We start from the raw sequence: 22,887 nt of genomic DNA on the forward strand, positions 1-22,887 counted from the left end.
TTGGTGTTTCTGCTAAAATTTGTTCTTCCGTCTAGAAACTAAATAACTAATACTAAGAAACTAGGGAAACTTTCTGTGAAACAATGTTTCTTTGTGTGGCTCAGGGAGTTGTCCGATTTGTAGCCAAAGAACCAGGATTTGGCTCAAACATAATATTGCATCTCTTAAATTCTGTTTATTTCATTGTTTTCTCTCTAGTGGTCATGCTGGGGCTGCTGGACTAAGTCACAGCAGTTCCACACAGTAATATTCCAGGGCCGTAGTGTGAGTGGAACAGAAACATTCCAAAACTGTTAGGACATATTTTAGAAGCTTTCTTGTAAATAATGCAAATCAGTATTGACTGTTTAATTCATAACCATTTTGAGGTGGAAAATGGATCCTTCCAATCATCATGCTTTCTCTTATAGGAGAGAGGTATCTGACACCTAAGTACAGCTAGATTCTCCCACTCAGATATATTTCTCTGGTCTGACAAGAATTAATGTGAAAAAAGGATAAATTGAAAATGAATATCAGAAAACTTTACTTCTCCAAAACTGCCCTGGGATCTTTAATTACTGTTGTGATGGGTTCTCCCCGGGGTGCCACCTGGGACTGGGATACCACTGAGCCTTCTGACCTACCAGCCTGGGCTTCCTCTCACACTGTGCTGCTGTGACAAGCTTCAGACACACTTCCGGTCTTACACTTCCATCAGCATACACACAGGTAGGGACACACCCAGCTGCAGTTACATGCAGGCTCTTTGACCAGCCACTGCATGTGAACCAACAATAGGGAGGCTACAGCCAAAATCACTCCCAGCTTTCCAGCCTAGGACCCAAGAGTGGTTCTGTCCTGCCCTGGTCCAAACCCCAACCAATATGAATTTATTATCCAGTTCGCACCCCCACCCAATATGGAGAGGAATATACAACAGCCCCTCTGAGCTAAGATTCCCACACACATCACACCAAAGTCATTGATTCAGATAAAGGAAAAACAAGTTTATTAACTACAAAAGATAGATTAAGTGATTATAAGTGATAACAAACAGATCAAAGCAGATTACCTAATAAACAAAAATGCAAGATAAATTTAATATACTAGATTGCTAATTCATATCCAATCTGATTTTCACCCTAACTGATGGTACAGGCAGGCTACAGATTTCTAAGGGGCAAGGTGCACTTGCTTTACATCTTAGAATCCCCAAGTCTTTTATACACAGGCTAGAAATCCCTTTAGTCTGGGTCCAGCATTTCCCCCAGTTCAGTCTTTGTTCCCCAAGTGTTTCCAGGAGTCTCCTTGTGTGGGGAATGAAGAACAACAGATGATGTCACTCCCTGCCTTACATAGCTGTAGCATACGGCATGAACCCTTTGTTTCAAAACTTGGTTCCCACACTGGTTTATGGAAAAATACTGACATCCCAAGATGGAGTCCAGAATCATGTGGCCTGGTCACATGTCCTTGCAGTGTTATATCAGCCATTGCTTATAGACTGGCCAAAACACCCACAGGAAGGTTAAGCTATTCTATAGTCCATTGTCCTATGGCTGATGGCCCATCAGCCACATCTGGCTTCTTCATTGTTGTACCTGAAAGGCTGGTTGTGGGTGTTTTCCAGAGTAAGCCCATTTGAAATATAGATCCCTAAGCAATATTCATAACTTCAGATACAAAAATGAGACATGCATACAAATAGGATAATCATATTCAGCAAATCATACCTTTTTCAATGACACCTCATGACATATCTTGTACAAAATGGATCATAATTATGCCATAAACCTATCACAATAATATCCCTGTGAAAATATGGGGTGCAGTGTTACAACTGTGATCCAGATCCTGAGCTGTGGTCAAGCTGTACTGGGCACAGCTCCATGGTGGGGGGTGGGAGCTGAGTGCAAAGGTCCTTTTAAGCACTTATAAGCACCTTTGAGCCCCCCCCCCCAATCCTGGGGCTGTCCAGCAACAGGAAGGGACAACATTCATCTGAAATACCTAATATGTCTTTTCTACCTCTAATTTTTAGATATATCAAGAGGGTTCATCATGCTGAAGAACCAATTCACCATCAATCCAGACTTGCCAGGGAAATTTTCAGATTTTCTTAGGTCTTTGAAGCTAAGCTACATGTTATCACCTCAAAAAGAACAGGACTAACAAGTCTCTAAGGTGCCACAAGTACTCCTGTTATTTTTGCGGATATAGACTAACACAGCTGCTACTCTGAAACATGTTATCATCACCTCTTCACTCTTCCCTTTATCTATGTAAGGTTCTTTCCAGAGTCACACATACCAGTTCCATTTACAATTTACAAGTTATATTTTCAAAAGAGTGTATTGACTATGCACTATGGCTTAAATCCACTCACTATGCACAGAGCTCAGGTAAACATTCTTTGTGCAGGGAACTATGCAGGACTTGGGGGAAAGAATCTACTCCCACCCTATGGGGTGTGTGGGGGCATGTAGCCTCACCCACAGCCACATGCCATGGCCTAGAATACTTGCTGCAACCCTAGCAGGTCACTCTCCCTTGAATGCTCCTTACAATATATGCTAACTACTTATGCTAAAAAAATCTCTTTTATGTTGCATTTCCCAGCTGTGAGGAAGAGCTGTGTCAAAATAGGTGCCAATTTTCTTCTTTCTTGAGGGGGCAGGGGGTCAGGGCTGCCCGGGGGGGGGGGAAGTGGGGCAATTTGCACCAGGCCCCATGAGAATATAGTATTGCAACTTTTTTTATGGAAGGGGCCCCCAAAATTATTTCGCCTCAGGCCCCCTGAATCCTCTAGGTAGCCCCGTGAGGGGTGTTCCACCCCTGTTCTGCCTTGAGCCCCCACCCTCCTCCTGCCTCTTCCCATCCCTCCCTCCCATTGCCTCCTGCCTGCTGGTGCCACCAAACAGCTTTTTGGTGGGGCCTGCCGAGCAGCTGATCGCTGGGTGGCTGGTGGGTGCTGAGTCCTGGAGCACCCATGGAGTTAGCACCTGTGTCTGTGGATCAAAAGCTTGTCTCTCTCACCAGCAGAAGCTTGTCCAATAAAAGATATTATATCACCCACCTTAACTCTCTAATATCCTGGGACCAACATGGCTAAACTCTTTGCTATGTGGCAATTTGCCCTGCATAGCTATGGACCTTCTATCGCATTGCTCCATTCCTAGTCTACTTCCAATCTTTGGTCTTGTGCATACTACAGGTTGTCAGCATAATTTATGTCATTCAGGGGTGTGAATAAGTATCCCCCTCCCCTAAGTGACATAAGTTACATTGACCTAAGTGCCATTGTGGACAGTGCTATGTCAGCAGAGCTTCTCCCACTGATGCTATCGCCTCTGGTGGAGGTGGTTTTATTATGGAAACGGGCAGGAGCGCTGCCAGAGTTTTTGGCGCCTGAGGCGGGGTCCTTCCGCGGTCCCAGTTGGCGGCAATTTGGCAGCGCGGGGGTCCTTCCGTGCTCCCCGTCTTTGGGGCACTTCAGCGGTGGGTCCCGGAGCTAGTGAAGGACCTGCTGCCGAATTGTAGCTGAAGACCCAGAGCGCGGAAGGACTCCCCGCCGCCAAATTGCTGCGGAGGGTGGCAGAATACCGCCCCCTAAATCCTGGCGCCCTAGGTGACTGCCTAGGTCGCCTAAATGGAAGCGCTGGCCCTGCCAATGGGGAAGCTCCCTCATGTTGGCATAGAGCATCTAGAAGCAGTGGCAGATTAGCCACTGGGCCAACATGGACCACACCAGGGGCCCTGGCAATTGGGGCACCCCTGTGCCCCAACCTGCTCTGCCAACCTGGCACTTCTGCCAGGGAGTGGGGTTGGGGCACTGGGGCTTGTCCCACTCTCTGGCAGAAGCAGCAGGCAGGTCGAGCAAGTTCCTGCACCCCGACCCCACTCCCTGACAGAAGTGCCAGGTGGGCAGAACAGGTTGGGGCGCAGGGGTGCCAATTTTTCCACCACTCCAAATTGGCCAGGTGCCCTGGGCATGGGCCATGTTAGCACAGTAGCTAATCCGCCACTACTACTAGTGTTTCTTAGGCCCTCCAATATGCTAGTATGCAAAGGGGGCAGGAATCCAGATGGGGGAGAGGTGCTACAGAAGGGACTACGAGAGAAGCAGCATCGGGAAGTATGCTGGAGTGCTGGATCCAAGTGGATAACATGCAGAGCTGGGTTAGCAGGAGCTCTGATGACCAAAATATGGGAGCAGGGTGCCTTGCAGTGCCAGCGCTCGATGAGAGCCAGCACGGCTGGAAAAGGGAGCCGACCCCATAGGGTGCAGCCTCTCCACCACAGCAGCTGCTTCCCACTGGAGTCTGTTTCTGGAGCGCGACACAAGGCTCCCCGGGGCTGCGGAGAGTAACCTCCCAGCGCGCCAGGGGAACGAAGCCACTGCCCGAAGGGTGGGGACCCTGACGGCTGAGAGCCCAGCCCCTGCAATCCCCTTGCGCTGGGGCTGGGCGGAGAGGAGGCGTCTTGGCGGGCGGGCGGGCAGGCTGCCCCTGCAAACACCTCCCCGCCACGTCATTGCCGGGAACTGGAGACCAGCTGCTCCGGCTAATGCTGCTGCCTGCCCGCCGGCTAGTCCACAGGCCCGGGGGCTGGAGCGCGCCGGGGGACCCAATCCACGCACGGCAGCGGCTGTCTCGCCACCCCACGCCGCTGTAAGTGCAGCCCTGCGCCGGCCGCGCACGCTGCTCCGCGCTGCTCTGCTGCCGCCCTCTCTCCAGCCCTAGCCCCCGGCCTCCGTCCCGAAAGCGAAACTGAAAGTGAGCGCGCAGGGTGATGGCAGCCGGGAGCGGGGCGGGTGAGCTCTGCGGGTGCTGACAGACCGGGCAGGTGCCTGCAGCGCCCGCACCCCGTCTGGTTCGGGTTCGGGTTCGGGTTCCCCTAAAGAGCTGGGTCTTCACGGGCCAGCGGCGGAGGCCAGGGAAGGATGCGAGCGCGAAGTCCAAGCTGGCTTCCTAAGGGTGGGCTGTAACGGCGCATGCACACCGCGGACTGGGTGTGATAGTATCGCTCTGAAAAACACTTCTCGGTTATTAACTGTACGCGGAACACGCATGATGGTAAATAATCACAGTCACCAAGGTTTTAAAGAGTAACGCAAGTTACTTGTGCTCGATGGCCGTTTAGGCAGCGTTTTGTTTAGGTATTAAGAGCTTTTGGTGGCTTGTAAAGTGCAAATAAAAAGAAAATAATACACTTTCTTCATTATAAAGTACTCTTGTTTATGTGCTTTACAGAGACTTAGTGGGATAATATGCATGATTGGAATAGAAGCCTACAGATTGCTTGGGAAGGACAGGCAGGAGAAAAAGGGAGAGGGTGTTACCCTATATATTAGAAATGTATAGACTTGGACTGAGGTTGAGCTGGAAATAGGAGTCAGACTTGTTGAAAATCTCTTGGCAAGGATAAAATGGGTAAAAAACAAGGGGGATGTCATGGTAGGAGTCTACTATCCACTACCTAACCAGGAAGAAGAGGTGGATGAGGATTTTTTTTTTAAACAACTAGCAAAATCATCCAAAGCACAAGACTGGGTGGTGATGGGGGACTTCAACTACTCAGACATCTGTTGCGAAAACAACACAGCAGGGCACAGATTATCCAACAAGTTCTTGGAATGTTCTGGAGACAATTTTTTTATTTGAGAAGGTGGAGAAAGCTAGTAGGGGAGATGCAGTTCTAGATTTGATTTTGACAAATAGTTGGTTGAGAATCTGAAAGTGCAAGGCAGCTTGGGTGAAAGTGATCATGAAATGGTAGAGTTCATGATTCTAAGGAATGGTAGGAGGAAGAACAGCAAAATAAAGACAATGGATTTCAAGAAGGCAGAGTTTAGCAAAACACAGGGAGTTGGTAATAAGAGCCCATGGGAAGCAAGTCTAAGGGGAAAAACAACTGAAGACAGTTGACAGTTTTTCAATGAGACATTATTAAGGGCATAAGAGCAAACTATCCCACTGCATAGGAAAGATATGAAGTATTGCAAGAAATCACCCTGGCTTAACCAGGAGATCTTCAATGATCTAAAAATCAAAAGAGTCCTAAAAAAAGTGGAAACTAGGTCAAATTACAAAGGATGAATATAAACAAACAAGTCTGGAGGGACAAAATTAGAAAGTCCAGGACACAAAACAAGATTAAACTAGCTAGAGACAAAGGTAACAAGAAAACATTCTACAAATACATTAGAAGCAAGAGGAAGACCAAGGACAGGGTAGGTTCATTACTCAATGAGTGAGAAAAAACAATAACAGAAAATGTGGAAATGGCAGAGGTGCTTAATGATTTCTTTGTTTTGGTTTTCACCAAGAAGGTTGGTGGTGACTGGACGTCTAACGTAACGAATGCCAGTGAAAATGAGGTATGATCAGAGGCTAAATTAGGAAAAAAACAAGCTAAAAATTACTTAAACAAATTAGATGTCTTCAGGTCACCACAGTCTGATGAAATGCATCCTAGAATACTCAAGGAGCTGACTGAGGAGATATCTGAGCCATTAGCATTTATCTTTGAAAAGTCATGGAAGATGGGAGAGATTCCAGAAGACTGGAAAAGGACAAATATAGTGCCAAATCTATAAAAAGGGAAATAAGGACAACCCGAGGAACTACAGACCAGTCAGCTTGACTTCTGTACCCAGAAAGATAATGAGCAAATTATTAAGCAATCAATTTGCAAACATCTAGAAGATAATAAGTGATAAGAAACAGTCAGCATGGATTTGTCAAGAACAAATCATGTCAAACTAACCTGATAGCTTTCTTTGACAGGGTAACAAGCCTTGTGGGTAGGGGGGCAGCAGTAGATGTGGTATATCTTGACTTTAGTAAAGCTTTCGATACTGTCTAGCATGACCGTCTCATAAACAAACTAGGGAAATACAACCTAGATGGAGCTGCTATAATGTGTGCAAACTGGTTGGAAAACTGTTCAGAGAGAGTAGTTATCAGTGGTTCACAGTCATGCTGGAAGGGCATAATGAGGGGTCCCACAGGGATCAGTTCTGGGTCCAGTTCTGTTCAATATCTTCAGTAATGATTTAGATAATGGCATACAGAGTACGCTTAAGTTTGCGGATGATACCAAGCTGGGAGCGGTTGCTAATACGTTGGAGGATAGGATTAAAATTCAAAATGATCTGAACAAACTGGAGAAATGGTCTGAAGTAAATAACATGAAATTCAATAAGGAGAAATGCAAAGTATTCCACTTGGAAGGAACAATCAGTTGCACACATGCAGAATGGGAAATGCCTAGGAAGGAGTAGTGTGGAAGGGGAGCTGGGGGTCATAGTGGATCATAAACTAAATATGAGTCAACAGTGTAAAACTGTTGCAAAAAAAGCAAACATCATTCTGGGATGTATTAGCAGGACCGTTGTAAGCAAGACACAAGAAGTCATTCTTCCGCTCTGCTCTGCGCTGATTAGGCCTCAACTGGAGTATTGTGCCAGGTTTGGGCACCACATTTCAGGAAAGATGTGGACAAATTGGAGAAAGCCCAGAGAAGAGCAACAAAAATGATTAGAGGTCTAGAAAACATGACCTGTGGGGGAAGATTGAAAAAACTGGGTTTGTTTAGGCTGGAGAAGAGAAGACTGAGTGGAGACATGATAACAGTGTTCAAGTACATAAAAGGTTGTTACAAGGAGTAGGGAGAAAAATTGTTCTTCTTAACCGCTAAGGATAGGACAAGAAGCAATGGGCTTAAATTGCAGCCAGGGAGGTTTAGGTTGGACATTAGGAGAAGTTAAGCACTGGAATAAATTGCCTAGGGAGGTTGTGGAATCTCCATCACTGGAGATCTTTAAGAGTCGGTTAGACAAACCTGTCAGGAATGGTCTAGATCGATGGGCAGTCTGTGGCCCGTGGGCTCCACGTGCCCAGTCAGGGTAATACCCTGGCAGGCCGCAAGACTGTTTATTTACATTGACCATCTGCAGACACGGCTGCCTGCAGCTCCCAGTTGCCATGGTTCACTGTTCCTGGCCAATGGCAGCTGCAGGAAGCGGCGTGAGCCACAGGGACGTGCTGGCCGCCGCTTTCCACAGCTCCCATTGGCCGGGAATGGTGAACCATGGCCACGCCTGCGGGCAGTCAATATAGAGACTGTCGTGCGGCCCACCAGCAGTTTACTCTGACAAGGCCACCGGATTCCCCACCGCTGGTCTAGATAATTCTTAGTCCTGCCATGACTGGAGGGGAATGGACTAGATGACCTCCTGAGGTCCCTTCCTATGTCCTATGATTCTATGATTATTTGGTATGTTACATATAGCAGATTTTTGTGTGGATAATATTATTGCTGTTATTTCTTTTGGATGGCACTCAAAGTGTTCTAGGTGTTTTCCAAGCAGAAGCAGTGGTGATAACTTGTGATTTTATCACAAGGCTTACAAAAGTTTTACTGTAAGCCCTACCTCCTAGACACAAGTAAATGTGAGAGAATTGCAGATTTCATTAAAACAAAACCAGAAAAAGCTGTACAACTTTCTAGCCCTCATGATTGCAGAGAAAAGCTTGAAAATGTAACCCAAATATGCTTGAAAGCTTGGAAACCAGAAATCACATAAAACTAACTTTTTTTGGGGAAAAATCTGATACATTTTAAACCTGCCTCATGATTATTTGGAACACTTGGGGTTGGCAATACTGCAGAAGGGAAGGTGTGGTCCTGACACAACAAGATAAACGCCATCCTGATCCTGCTAATGCACTACTTGCATGTAATTAAGCAAGTGTATACAGTATTTGAAAGATAAGGGGCAACTCTGAAAATGTTTGTAGCCCCCGCCCTGCCCTGCCCTGCCATCACATATGTGCAAGTGGATCCCTGCTCTTATATGGAACTTCATTACCTCCAGGATAAACATTTTCCAGTGTGTTCATTACTATGTTTATGAACATCCTCATATTATTGTAATTTTAAATATAATAGAACACTGGCCTTATAACTCATAATGAAATATGTTCTTTTTATCTTTGTTTCAAAGCCTTAAGCAAAGTAAGCTAAATGCTGTACTGTAGAAATCTTGGCATGTCTTGCTCTCAGGTTATTATACTATCCTGTATGTTCTACATATTGTGAAAGTGATGTATAGTTTCTATTTCCTCAGGGTTCAATGGATTTAACAAGTCAACCATGTTCCTTAAAAGATGACTCTATTGTAAGTATTTTCTGTTGTGCCAATGCTATAAGAATCTGTATTTGAAAAAAATCTCTAAATGGAGATGCTTAGCTGGTGCTGTAAGATATTTTTCAGTAATAAATAGGCACTCTTTTTCTGAACAGCTTCCAATTATAGCCTGTATCTTCTTTCTCTCTCTTTTTCTTACAAAATTAAAAAGATAAATTAAAAAAAATAAAAAAAACCTAGACGGGACAAAGCACTGGAAAATATTTTGTGGGAAATATTTTGTGGAATATCCAGTTTGGCATGGAAACTACTCCATTACTTAATAGGTCTTTTCTGTGCCTAAATTTTATGATTCACATTCCAGTTTTACGTAATTCTAAGTGAAACAAGAGGGATTTTTCTGCAGGTCTTTCTGGAATTTTTCTCTTTTAGAATATTGCAACCAGAAGTAAAATGGAGCAAGAAGGGCTTTTCCTTCATTTCTGGTGCTCCGCCCAGCTACAAGTTTTCTCTGTATGTGAACTTCTGCGTTCTAATTTTTTAATTCTGAAATACTTTTTGATCCTATTTTCCCTACTGATATTATTCTTGGCAGTCTAACCATCTGCTTCTGCAAAGACTTATACACCTATAAGTAGGCTTGGAGGGATTAGAATTTTGTTGATAAATGTCCATTTCACTGTTCACACATGAAGTAACAAAAATTTCCATCAATAATAATTGAAATTTACAGATAGGCAAAGTAAGCAAAATGCTGCCCAAGTAATGATTTAAACTTTTGTATTAGGCTTGTTACAAATGGACTAGTGAAATAAATAGTAAAAACAAGTATGATTTGTTGATTGAAGGACATTTGCTTTGTATATTTTGATGTGATGATGACAAATTGTGTTTTAACAATTATAAAGCTTTAACTTTTTGAATCTCAACAGATACTGGCATTAGTTATCTTACTCCCCCATAATTTTGCACATTTGTGAACATTGAAATTGATAAAAATGCTTAAAAATAAACATTGATATTATCCATTGATTTTTTGTTTAATAATTTCAATCAAATTCTGCCAAGGCTCTTTGTATAACTTTATACACTGTGAGTAAACCCACTGACCTCAGTTGATCGCACTGATCTTAGTTCTTTTGGAAGACCATGGGGCAGCATGCCTCCACGGTGTGTCAGAACTATTAGCCCTAGTTTGCAGTTGGATAATAGTTCCAATTAAGTCCGCGTGTTTAATGACCAAAATCCATTTTCTGATATTTATATCCTTTCCAACCACAACAGTAGTTCAGTGATTTCTGTCTAACTTTCAAGACTTATTGAAGTGAAAGAATAAAAATGAGAAACTCATTGTTATAGTGCATCTGTTATACTCCTGCATGAAAATACTGGGAATAGCTAATTCAGCACGTCTCTATCAGATTTGTCTAATCAGCACTTTCTCCCCATCACCCATCAGGACTGGCAGAATTGCAGAGAAGCAGCAAAAGGCTCTCAGTCAAGAACTGGACTGTCATGTGTACTGATTAACTAATAACTACAGTGGCAAAATATTTCAAATTAGTGCAAAGTGTTATTCTTTTACTAATATAGTTTGAACACTGCTGATATGATTTGTACAGATAACGATTTAACAAGTGAATGTAATCTCTCTAGCATGACATATCTTGTGATATTATAGTGTGAAAAAATAGTACTGTGCATTTTCTTGTCTTTCTAGAATCTGAAAGTTACTGACCATTCTGGCACACAGATAGATGACGTTGACAATCTTAAAGAAGAACTAGAAAAATGGAAGGTGCGTATGAACTGTACAGCTCTTAGGTTTCCACTGAAGTCAGAAGCAGCAGCATGCATGTGTCCAAAAGAAAAAAATTGCCCAAAGATTGCTTTTAAACCGACTTTACAATATTTTGTTTGTTCTAATGAAAATATACTGAAGTACTTGTTGTTTTCAATGTCAAGGGAAGGCTTGGAAAAGCTGAAAAACAAAAAGATGATCTCCTTCTTTTGAAACTAAGTGCTGATCAAGAGAGAGTTCAGGCACAAGATGAGCTGAAAAAGCTAATGGATTTAGAAGAGGAGCAATATAAGGAGAACATGATAAAAAAGGAAAACCAGGAGGTAATAAGAGAATTTACCCATAGCTATCAACATTTGGAGAAGAGTTGTAGACGTGTTCCTTGTAGGTTGGAGTACTTTCCCCTTTCAATTCAAAAAGCTCCATCAGAACTACAATTTGTAGGGCCAAAATATTTAGCACATCATTTTATAAAAAATTCAGAAGTTACATGATAAAAATAAAAAAAAATCTTGCAGTAGTTATTTGAAAGAATGCAGGCAAAGCTATGACTTTCTACATCACAGGTAAAAAGTGATGGATAACAGAATACACCTTCACGTGGTCCAAGGCTCCCATTGACAGCAGTCTTACAATTCACCAAAGTCCACATTGTGTTGAGTTGGGTCATTGAATTGCTCTATCAAATTACATAAAGAACACTTTAAAACAAAACTTCCTAATAAAACGCCTCATAAAAGCTTAGAGCATCCAGGAGAGTTAGTCATTTCTACATAACTGTAAAGAGCTTGCAACCTGAGAAAGCTTGTAGCTAACATAGCTGCATAAAGACACAGAAGTTTACTTACTAAGGATGGCAAAGTTATTCTCTGCTTCATTTGAGAATGAATTGGTAATTGTCCTTGGGGTATGTAATCAAGGCATTTGGAACATGAGTGGTAGGCAGTGAACTCTTCCTATACTGTCAGGGGCTGATGGTTGTGGCTTATCTGGGGGAGAGATTTGCAGTACAGTTTTAGATTTGACCTATGAGCTGTAGTTTAGAGGCTATTATCTCAGTATCCCAAGGTATTTTTAATAATGATTTTCATGTAGATGTTCAAGCCAATAAATGATGGATTTAATTTGTTTTGCTGGTACATTATTAATTTCAGAGAACTTCAGACATAGTAGAATGTAAGTAGCCAAATTCAAGCTCCTTGTCCTCATGTTCATGGCTCTACACGGTTTTGCCTCATTCTACATCTCTGTTGTTACTTCCCCATTATGTTCCTCCCAGTCCTCTTACTTCACTGTGCCCTTTTTCTTCTTTCTACTCAGCTTTGTGCTTGTAACTTGTTGCTACACCTGGAATACCTTGTCCTCATCCTACAGGTGCTGTCTCTGTCCTCTTTCAGATCCCTCCTGAAAACCCTCTATTTCAAACAATTTTTTCTTTCTCATATCAATAATCTATATCCTCTCTGCATTGTCCTCATTCTGTGTCTTATCTTATTTGGAGCCTAATCCTGAAAACACTTTATATATGTGAGTAACTTTACATACGTACGTACTGCCAAAGTCAATGGGATTATTCATTGGTAAAGTCACTTAGATGCACAAGTATTTGCAGACTTAGGCTTTAAAGCCCAAATCCTCTGCTGTACTCATTCTGCTCTTTGGGATGTTCTCAGAGAGCTACTGTGGCTCTCTGATCATGGATTCATAACTTTTAAAGTCTGAAGGAACCATTATGATCACCTAGTCTGACCTACACAAGGCTCTTACCACACAGACTCTTACCGTGTAATTTCTACATCAAACCCATAACATCTAATTTCACCGTCCCCGGTAGATATTAGAGCAGTCTGGGAACTGATGTAAATGCCATAAGCTGATAATGGTGCTAAAGGAGCCACCCACTAGTTCAGGTTAACTGGAGCTCATCACTTCTGCCATGTCCCCTTTCTAATCCTGACGTGTTCCGTATGCCGGGCACCACAAAACAGCTAGCATGGGAGCTAGTTACATTGGCAGTATACCCGCTCAGGATTCCCCTACACCTAGGAAATCCAGAGCTGTGGAAATGCAACTGATTTCTGCTTCCCTTTTACCTCTTGAATGGCATAAAGGGAGTGGAGTGGGAGGGGGCCCGGAACTGGCCCTCAGTTTGTAAACTCTTCAGGACAGGGAATATAGATTATCCAGGACCTGATCCTGCACATTAATAATTTAATGCACACAATTAATTTCATTGAACTAAATAAGGCTGTTCACACGTATAAATCCCTCGTGTATATGAAAGTTCAGGACCTAACTGTGTAAAGTGCAGTGTAAGTTTATAGTGGTATGTAAATGTTTCTGAAATCTTACTTTTCTTATTTAAGTTGAATGGAGCTGTTCCTTGGACAGGAAACTTACCCACTGGATAGTAATTTGTACCATTGATTTAATCTATCTCATAATTGTTCATGCCATTGATGGTTGTGTGGTTAGTTATTTTTAGCAAAAGATTAAAAATGGAAATTCATTTTCCAATTTCTAGTGCCTACCACTTTTTACTGAAATCCAGAATTTGACTCTTCTACATATTATGCATTATATTTGTAATCTGCAGAGAAATCTTGCTGTAGTAAAGCAACAAAATATTGAGCTGCAGAAGGAGATTCAGAAGCTCAAAGATGACCTTGCAGCAAAGAGTTCAAAGCTTTCACAGGATTTTCGGGTAATTGCTATTTGAAATATTTACAATAGAGCTTTCAAATGGATACATTTTACTTCTGAATTTCTACACTCTAAGGGCCAGATCATCAGTTTTGTAAATCTGTGTAGGCTCCATTGACTTCAGTATGAAATTCAGCTATTGCTTTCCTTCTCATTCTCTATCTGGCAAAGTTAATAAATGCACTTGACAGTGAGGGGAAAAATGGAAATATGAAACTGGGAAATACAAGAGAGATCAGGAAATGTTTTAATGGAAAAAATTGAAAGGAAAAGAAAAGTGCATAACATTTTCATGAGTTCATATTTTATCTCTCTGTCGGAAAGAGGAGTCAAAAGAAAAGGGACTTGTCCATTACAGAAAAAAAACGAACAAAAAACCCAAACCATGATTGTAACTTTAGTTTTCCCAAATTGCATGTAGCCTAATTTTGATCTCACTTATAGCGTGGAAATCATTTGAAGTCAGTGGAGTTATATTGGTATAATATGGGTGAGTTCAGAATCAGAACTCTCTTTTGGCTACACTGCTGCAAATGTTATGAAACACTGTAACATTCATGTTTATTTTACTAAGTTAGTAACATGCGAGGCAATTTTAGCAGGCCTCCTATTACCAAAGAGCTACACTCAATGCAGCACAAACAGTAACCATAAACTGCTTTGTGATATCAACTTATGCACAATGTTTTGTACTTCCTTTGGTGTTAAAAGTTCTACACATCAAAGCTCTGATCCTGCAGGTAGAATCCTTATTTACTTCAACTGGACTTTTAGTACCTGAGGACAAGTTTGGGCTCAAAGTTTATTGGGGAGGAAAAGTAAAAGCTTACAGACTAAACTCCTTAGGGGGACATAGGATCCAAGAGAGGTTGGGGAATCTCCATCACTGGAAGTTTTTAAGAACAGGATAGACACACACCTGTTAGGGATGGTCTAGGTTCACTTGGTCCTGCTTCAGTCCAGTTACATCAGCCTTACTATATATTAGCCTTAAAAAAAATACTGCAGAGTGAGGCAAGAGGCATACTGTACATTTTTTCAGTTGCTTAGTAAATTATTTAAACATTGTCATTTCCTGTCTTGGTTCTACAATATTAGATTAAAAGAGAGATACCGAAAAAGAAAATGAAGTTTACTAGGATGGAAAATGCTGAGAGTGACGACACAGTTTTGAATACTTGCTGCCTTTTTCACATAGCTGCAAAAATTCCATTCAGATTGCAGCAAAGACAAGCTCTTCTCACTTTTGAAGAGGAGGATGGTATGGTCCATATTTTAAATATAACTAACAATGTATTTCATGTTAACATCAAGGGATACTGGGTTAAACAACAATTTATTTGATCACCAGGAGGGCTAACTAGCCCAGGTTTCCAGGGCTGGAACGGGAACCTGCTTACAGTGAGTAAGAGCACCAGAATCTGGGTCTCAGCCTTAATGCAAACATTTTCATGGTATCACAAATAAAGTTGAAGACAATATTGAGACAATCGGTTCATAACTCCCACTTTCTCTACATTCAGAGCCCAATCCTGCACTCACTCAGATGGGTGCACAAAGTTAGACTACTGCACCTTGTGAGAGGAGAATTTTGCTAACTATGTCAGCACCAGCTCTAGTCCAATTAAACTCAGCTGACAGGTGCTCACAGAATACCAGCAGTTGACCCTCAGTTACATAGATCCTACCTCAAAGAGGGATGAGGCCTGATCTGCAGCCCATGGAGATCAATGCAAGTTTTTCTGCAGACTTCAGTGGGCTTTGGATCAGTCAATGTTCTTCTTCACATTAATGTACAGACTTAGTCAATATTAGTAAATCCCTGCCAATTAGTATAGGGCAGTTTTCTCTACATCAGCCTGCTCGAGACACAGCTGTGCCCTATTAAAATGCAGGCAACCCAAGCCTGCAGTGGGAGTTGGAGGTTGGAACTTAATTGATCCAGATTTAAATTAAACAGAACAGTTTGTTTACAAACTAGTAAAGAAAATTTCACATAAAGCAAGAGCCTGCCTTATTTCTCGATTAACTCTTAGCTGGAATCAAAATGTTTCTTACTGGTAGCGATTTACCCATAATTTTGTATATAGGGATAGCATCTTTCATACTGACGATCCTAAAATAGTTTACTAGTGATGCACGTTGCATACAGTGGTGAGATTTTAAAAAGATATTTAAACACCTAACAAAGCAGATAGGTGCCTAGTGAGATTTTCAAAAGCACTTAGGCACATCACTCCCATTTATTTCACTTTTGGTGGTGCAAAAGAGATTTTTGGCTAAGGGCACTAGGGAATACTTTTCATTAGTGTAAAGCTATCTGAAAATCTTCTTAATTTCCATTGCAGTTGCCCAGAAACTGATAAGAAGAGGTAAGCATACTGTGAGCCTGGATAATGGAAAGATAGAGTTGAAAGCAGTGCCGGTTACGCTAGAAACAGGAGTCAAATTTGAGGTAATTGACAAGTCAATATAAAAACCCTTGAGATACTTAAAGAATATGTACTTTTGTTTTCAAAAACTGTATCGAACAGATACTGTAGCACATAAAGAAAATAAAAGTATGTTTTTTGTTAGCTCCATGTAACAATTTCTGGAGAGAAGATTAATGTTTCTGAAGTACCAGATCTACCGATACCTGATGAATGGATCAGAGACAAAATAGAACTGAATTTCTACAAATCCAAACGAGGAGGAGGAGAAGTAAAGGATGTGAGATATGACAGAAGGTCTCGCACAGCCATGATTACGTTCCTCAAACCTGGAGGTATTTTATGTACCATCGTTTTAGCTAAAGTTACAGGGCCTGATTCAGCACTCATCTGTACGTTTTAACCCTGGTGGACCCTGCACGGACTTCACCTGAATTATTCCTTGTTTATTCCACTGTAAATGAGAAGAAACTCAGGCCCATAGTTCTTTAAACACAACTGTGTTTAATCACATTCCTTTGGATCAAATATGAATTCATACACAGCATGTAAGCTTTGATATTTTCCCCCTCACATTACAGTATTCAAAACTACTTCTGCCTTTGTGTTAATGGACTTCATTTTACAGGAAAGAGAAAAGTGAGAAAATATACTTGTCATGTCATGTCATGCCATTGAAAGTTACCCAGATTCTCAGCTGGTGTCAATGTGTGAAACTCCACTAAAATCAGTGGATCTGCATTAATTTTAGTGGACAATTAACTAACATCTGTTTTGTCATAAAAGTCAATTCCAATTTCCAAATAGTAAACTTGAAACAACTGTATTTAGTTTCTAACTATATACTAAAAGGATTGGTCTTGTTTCTGATGTGCTTACAAAATACACCTTAGATAGTATTAATTTTATTTCCACTTTTGAATTCTTTGTTCTAGTTGCTGACAACTGTGTGAGATGTACAAAGCACCCTTTCTACATAAATGAAAAGCGCTTTATGCTTTCTGTTTCCCCAAGCATAGAAAAGCATTTGGAAAAATATCAGGTAAATTAATCTTATTGATGCTGCATCCTAAAACAGCAAACAATCTGTGCTCTGGGAGGGTGGATTGTGATCAGAATCTTCTCCTCAGGTCATGGAATGGCAGGAAAACCGCTGTATTCTCAGAGCAGCTGTTTCTGCCTCATTTTAGGTGGGCGTATACAAGAGCTTGCTGGTGAATTCACATTGCTGTAGATCAGGGGTCAGCAATCTTTCAGAAGTGGTGTGCCAAGTTCACTGTAATTTAAGGTTTTACGTGTCAGTAATACCTGTTAATGTTTGTAGAACATCTCTTTCTGTGTCTTTATTATATAAATAAACTATTGTTGTATTGAAAGTAAATAAGGTTTTTAAAATATTTAAGAGGCTTCATTTAAAATAAAATTAAAATGGAGCTCTTATCAATTTAGTGTGATCCTTGTCTGGGGTTCCAGCCACCAGCCCCATTCAGCCTGCTGCCGGTCTGGGGTTCCATTCACTGAGCCAGCAGCGGGCTGGTGGAGGGCTGAGTGGGGCCAGCAGGCGACTAAGTGGCTCAGTCTGTTGTCAGTCTGGGATGCCGGCTGCTGGCCCCTTGCCAGTTGGGGTCCCGGCCACTGGCCCTGCTCAGCCTCCTGCTGGTCTGGGTGAGCAGAACCCCAGGCTGGTAGTGGGCTGAGGGGGGCCGGCCCCCAGGATCCCGGCTGGCAGGAGCTGGTGGACGGAACCCCAGACCAGCAGCGGGCTGAGCAACTCAGCCCCCTGCCGGTCTGGGGTCACCAGCCCCGCTCAGCCCGCTGCTGGTCTGGGTGAATGGAACTCCAGACCGGCAGCAGGCTGAGCAGGGCCAGCAGCTGGACCCCAGACAGGCAGAGGGCTGAGCGGGGCTGGTGGTTGGAACCCCAGATAAGAATCCCAGGCCCTGCTCAGTCCACTGCTGGTCTGGGCTGAGCGGGGCCAGTGGCCGGGACCCCAGACCAGCAGCAGGCTGAGCTGCTCAGTCTGCTGCTGGTCTGGGGGTTCTGTCTGCCAGCTCCAGACAGCCGGGAATCTGGCCACAGGCCCTCCTCAACCCACTACCAGCCTGGGGTTCTGCTCACCCAGGCCGGCAGGAGGCTGAGTGGGGACGGCAGCCGGAACCCCCAACTTGCAGCAGGCTGAGTGCTGCCGGCACCCCAGAGTGGCAGCGGACTGAGCCACTCAGCCCGCCACCGGTTGAATGAATGGAACCCCAGGCCGGCAGCGGGCTGAGCGGCACAGCCTGCTGCCACTCTGGGGTTCTAGCTGATGGCTCCTGCCAGCCGGGGTCTCAGCCACTGGCCTGCTCAGCCCTCTGCCAGACTGGCGTTCCCTGGGGGTCTCCAGGCCGGCAAGGGGCGCTAAGTGGGGCCGGTGGCTTGGTTCCTGGCTGGCAATGGGGCAGCATCTGGAACCCTAGAGCGCCGGTGGGCTGAGCCGCTCGGCCCGCCTCTGTGTGCCATCAAAAGTCGGCTCGCGTGCCACCTTTGGCATGCGTGCTGTAGCTTGCCGACCCCTGCTGTAGATCTACCAACCTGGCCCTAGGCTCCTCTGGGACACAGGAGCTGTGTGCTTTACAGATTGTGGAAAGTGTTCACTCCTTGCAGAGAGTCCCCCATAGCTTGCTCCTCTGCTGAAGATCTTATGACCTACAATGTGAGGTTTGTAATTCACTCAGAAATCACACACAAATGCTTTTTTGATCATATGTCACAGCAGTAACCAGTGTAGTGTCTGTGTTACAGTCAGGGCAGAGATAGGGTTCCATCAGGTGTTTTATGGCTTAATTGTTCTCATTTAAGTTACACACAATTGATGAATCAGTGTCCGTATCATAAAAGCACCACTGAATCTAGCATTAATTTAATCCCTCGTTGCCTGTGCTCTGGCTAATGGGTATATTATACCAACATTCCCAATCAAACTAAAAGCACCCAAAAAGGTTCTACAAACAGTAAATCCTCTCTGCAAAACCCCACAGTTCATGTATAGTAGTGGATTCTCTTTATCCATCTACCTAAGAGGTTAGAAATGATTTCTCTATGCCCATATTCGCAATATGCACTCCAGTGTGTATTGGCCCACTTTGGCCCAGATGCAAATATCCAGGCTTGTTTGACTCTATGGAATTCAAACCTCCCACTGATTTTAGTACTAGACCAACATCATAGTAGAAATCCTAAAATGAAAGGCAAGCTTGTAGTGATATCTTCACAGTGACATTTTTAAGATACCAATTCCTGAAACTGAATATACAATGTGTGTTTTCTTCCTTACCAGATGTTTTCTGGGATTTCCAAGAGGACCATACTGCTCTCAGGAATGGAAGAGGTTGAGGAGGATGAGGAGAGCATGCAGGACATGATTGAAATTCATTTTCAGAAGCCTAGCAATGGCGGCGGGGAAATTGAGAACATCAAATATGTAGCAACAGAAACCAAAGTAGCCTATTTTGAGGAAGATACTGAGAATGTGTCATGAAGCGTTCCAGCTGGGACTTCCACTTTGCCCAGTGTGACATAGTATAATCGAAAATGTTGCAGACTTTTAGTTTTTTTAATATCTGTGCTTTTTAATCTTCAAAATTTACACTTGAAGAACTGCCTGCCTTTCCTTCCTTTCATCTGCATGATGCCAGGACTCTTAGGGAATGTCTACGCAGCCGTTAAACGCCTGCGACTGGCCTGGATCAACTGACTCAAGCTCAGAGGGCTTGGGCTGCAGGGCTATAAAATTGCGATGTAGATGTTCAGGCTCAGGCTGGAGCCCAGGCTCTGGGACCCTGCAAGGTGGGAGGGTCCCAGAGCCTGAATATCTACACTGAAATTTTAAAGCCCCACAGCCTGAGTCAGCAGACCCAGCCTAGCCTCATGTATTTAACTGCTGTGTAGACATGCCTTTATGGTCTGGAGCACACAGCTATGTGAAACCCACTGGTTCTGGCTTATAAAGATTCCTTGTAAAGTTCAACAAATATTACGCGAAGCCAAGATCTCAGTGCAAAACTCACCTGAAACCGTAGAGTTGGCTTAGTGTACATGGGTCCACCAAACCCCTAAATCGCTCACCAACACCTAAAACTTGATCAAGGTTGCTTTCTGCAAATCAGATCTGAGTTTCACATGGATAACAAAACCCAAAACTTGATAGATTTTTCCTAGTTGAGGCTGTGTTAGGAAAGTTTTACGTAACTGCTCAAAAGTGACTTCAATGTATATGCTTTTTTAAAGAGGCTCTTCTTCATACAGTGTATAGCCCAATAGGACTTCAATCCTGATCAGATTCTTTGGTGCTGCCACAATACAAGCAACTGATTCTTATACAATTACAGAATAATTTCTTATCATCAAATTAGCTGCAGAATGTCAATAATAAAGAAGTGATATCCAGTTTTTCAAACGTTCTTATGATCAGAAGGGGAATGTTCAGAAATGGCACCAGTTTACTCATCAGATTGACATCTGATGAGCTAAATCAGGCCTGCACAACTCATAAAGCGATGAGGGCCATATTACTCCAAAGAAAACAGCTGAGGGCTAAAACTGCTGCCGAACCCCCCCCCCAGTGCCGCCCGGCCCCCCCGAAACACCCCCCGCCCCCAAGTATAAAGCCTCGCCGCCACTGCCTGCCGGCCCGGCTTGTCATCCCTCACATGAAATAAGGGAAGGGGAAAAGGGGGACAGTTTGAAGGGATTTTCTGGGGCTATGAACTAAGGGGAAGGGAAAGGCGGGCAGTGTGAAAGGATTGGATGTGCCTGATTGAATGGGAGAGGCTTGTGATCAGGGTCTGTATGGGGGGAGGCTCCCTAACAATCCTGCTCCTTCTCCCCCTCACCCCCCAAAAAACAAAACTTTCTCCCACCCACACCCAACAACCCTCCAGGTTCACTCCAGGCTCCTTCCCTCTCCCTCGGCTCCTCTGTTACTCATGAAACTCCCAAGCTTTTGCACTGCTTCTGATGGGTGCAGGAAACAGTTTTGTATTGTAATTTAAATGAATTACAGTATATACTCATTCATAAGCTGAATTTTTTTAGTAAAAAAGGATGCACCAGAGAAGGGCGTCGGCTTATGAACAGGTATAGAGAGGGAGAGGTGGGACACAGCCCCTCCCTCCCAACAGAGGGAGCAAGGAGGGCAGCACAGCCAGAAGGGAAGATGCAGGGCCAAAATCTGTCCACTTCTGGCCATGCTACTCTCCCACCAGCCTCTGAAGCAGCTGCAGCTCCGGGGCTGGCAGGCTGCAGCTGTACCGCTCCATGCCTGGGCCGCTCGAGGTAAACAAACCAACCATCTCAGCCCACCAGCGACTTATCCTGACGGCTTGGGAGCCAAAGTTTGCCAACCCCTTAATTATAGGTTCAGCTTATGAAGGGTTATAAAAAGGTTATAAAATTTTTCCATTTTTACTTACCCATCTTGGGGGAGGGGGTGTTGGCTTATAAACGAACCAGCTTATGCTTATACACGGTACTCAAAGTTCTGTATTAATATGCCTAGTAAGGAATCCATTTGTCCAAAAAAACAAATTCTGGTATTTTTTTTTTTGGGTCTGTATTGTTACAGACAGACATTCTTACTGACATATTTTGAAATAAATTACCAAAATAATTGAAACTGGCATGATATTGTATTATTTTGACATATAAAATATGAAGAATTTTGTCAAATTTTAAAATATTGTGTGCAGAATTTTTAATTGTTTGGCACAGAATTCCCCCAGAAGTATAATCTGTACTGCTATTGGCATGTATAATAATGTACACTCTCCCAGGAGTATAATCTATACCTCTTCTGGGGCCTGATCCAACACCTACTGAACTCTTTAGTGAGTTAATATGAACTCTCTCTCTCTAGGAAGGATGTATATTTTATGAGAGGTCTTTTTCTTGACTATTTGTATCTACAATTACATTATTCCTCCGTTATGCCTGTTATTTTGTCTAATTTAAACATATACATATACTAGCTAAGAACTCAGGTGTTTCTTAAAATGATGTAAAAACAGATTATTATTTTGTAACTATACTGAAGCAACAATCTGGTTACAAACACTTTGTCTGAGGACTTTATTTTGTGTGATCATGGCCATAGCTCTCTTTCTGAAGGCAGCAGTAAATGGATGGAGATGGCCAATTAGGAAAGGGGCATATGGAAGGCAGCCTAGATTTCATTCATAGCATTTGAACTAGGGACAAAAGGCAGAATTTATTGTCTTCATTCACATCTTAAATTATATTAAAAGTTCTTTGAACTGAATTGGGCTAGCAAAGGGGGGGAGTCTCCTCTCTTCCCAAGGGGGGATTTCTTGCCTTTCTGCCTTTTTCCTTCTCCACCCTTGTGGGGCTGGAATGATTTGGCAGTCTGTCATGTGGCAGCAGACAACCTCTAATGTCACTTAACACTGAGGGAGAGGTTCATGTGAATTTCATTTATTTTCATTATATAAGAGACCTTACTGTATAAAAGGGATTTTGTATTATACCTTATGTAGGAAGACATTGAAAAATATATATCAGACATTGATTGTAGCTATTATATACACAAAAGAGTCAGATTTAGATTACACAGCCTAAACAAAATGACTTTGTTTTCTATATACAACCTTGTATTTTGTTGTTCAAGTACCATCAAAGTTGGTTTTGTTTTCCTTCTGCTTAGAACAAAGAAAGGAAATGTATGGGGTTACAGCTCCTCCAACTGTTTGATGTGTGGGGAAAAAAAGCTTACATTGATTAAACTTAAACATGAAATGCATAAATAAAGGCATGTGAAACTA

General features: G+C 42.9%; 1 protein-coding gene across 8 annotated transcripts; it reads left to right on the top strand.

The window, feature by feature from the left end:
* The first annotated feature begins 4,389 nt into the window (after window positions 1-4,389).
* NMI (N-myc and STAT interactor) lies at window positions 4,390-22,887 on the top strand. 8 transcript variants are annotated; one of them, XM_032780969.2, is made up of 10 exons: window positions 4,390-4,757; window positions 9,116-9,166; window positions 10,857-10,934; window positions 11,102-11,260; window positions 13,534-13,641; window positions 14,739-14,901; window positions 15,989-16,095; window positions 16,218-16,407; window positions 17,008-17,114; window positions 19,389-22,887. In XM_032780969.2, the coding sequence occupies exons 2-10, from the start codon at window positions 9,122-9,124 to the stop codon at window positions 19,587-19,589; spliced, it is 1,158 nt and encodes a 385-aa protein (XP_032636860.1). In that variant the 5' UTR covers window positions 4,390-4,757; window positions 9,116-9,121; the 3' UTR covers window positions 19,590-22,887. The 8 variants fall into 8 exon arrangements, with proteins under 8 accessions (XP_032636860.1, XP_032636857.1, XP_032636856.1 ...); XM_032780966.2 differs by having other exon boundaries at window positions 4,391-4,652; XM_032780965.2 differs by having other exon boundaries at window positions 4,754-5,057.

Source organism: Chelonoidis abingdonii, chromosome 10, assembly GCF_003597395.2.
Source record: "Chelonoidis abingdonii isolate Lonesome George chromosome 10, CheloAbing_2.0, whole genome shotgun sequence".
NCBI lineage: Eukaryota > Metazoa > Chordata > Testudines > Testudinidae > Chelonoidis > Chelonoidis abingdonii.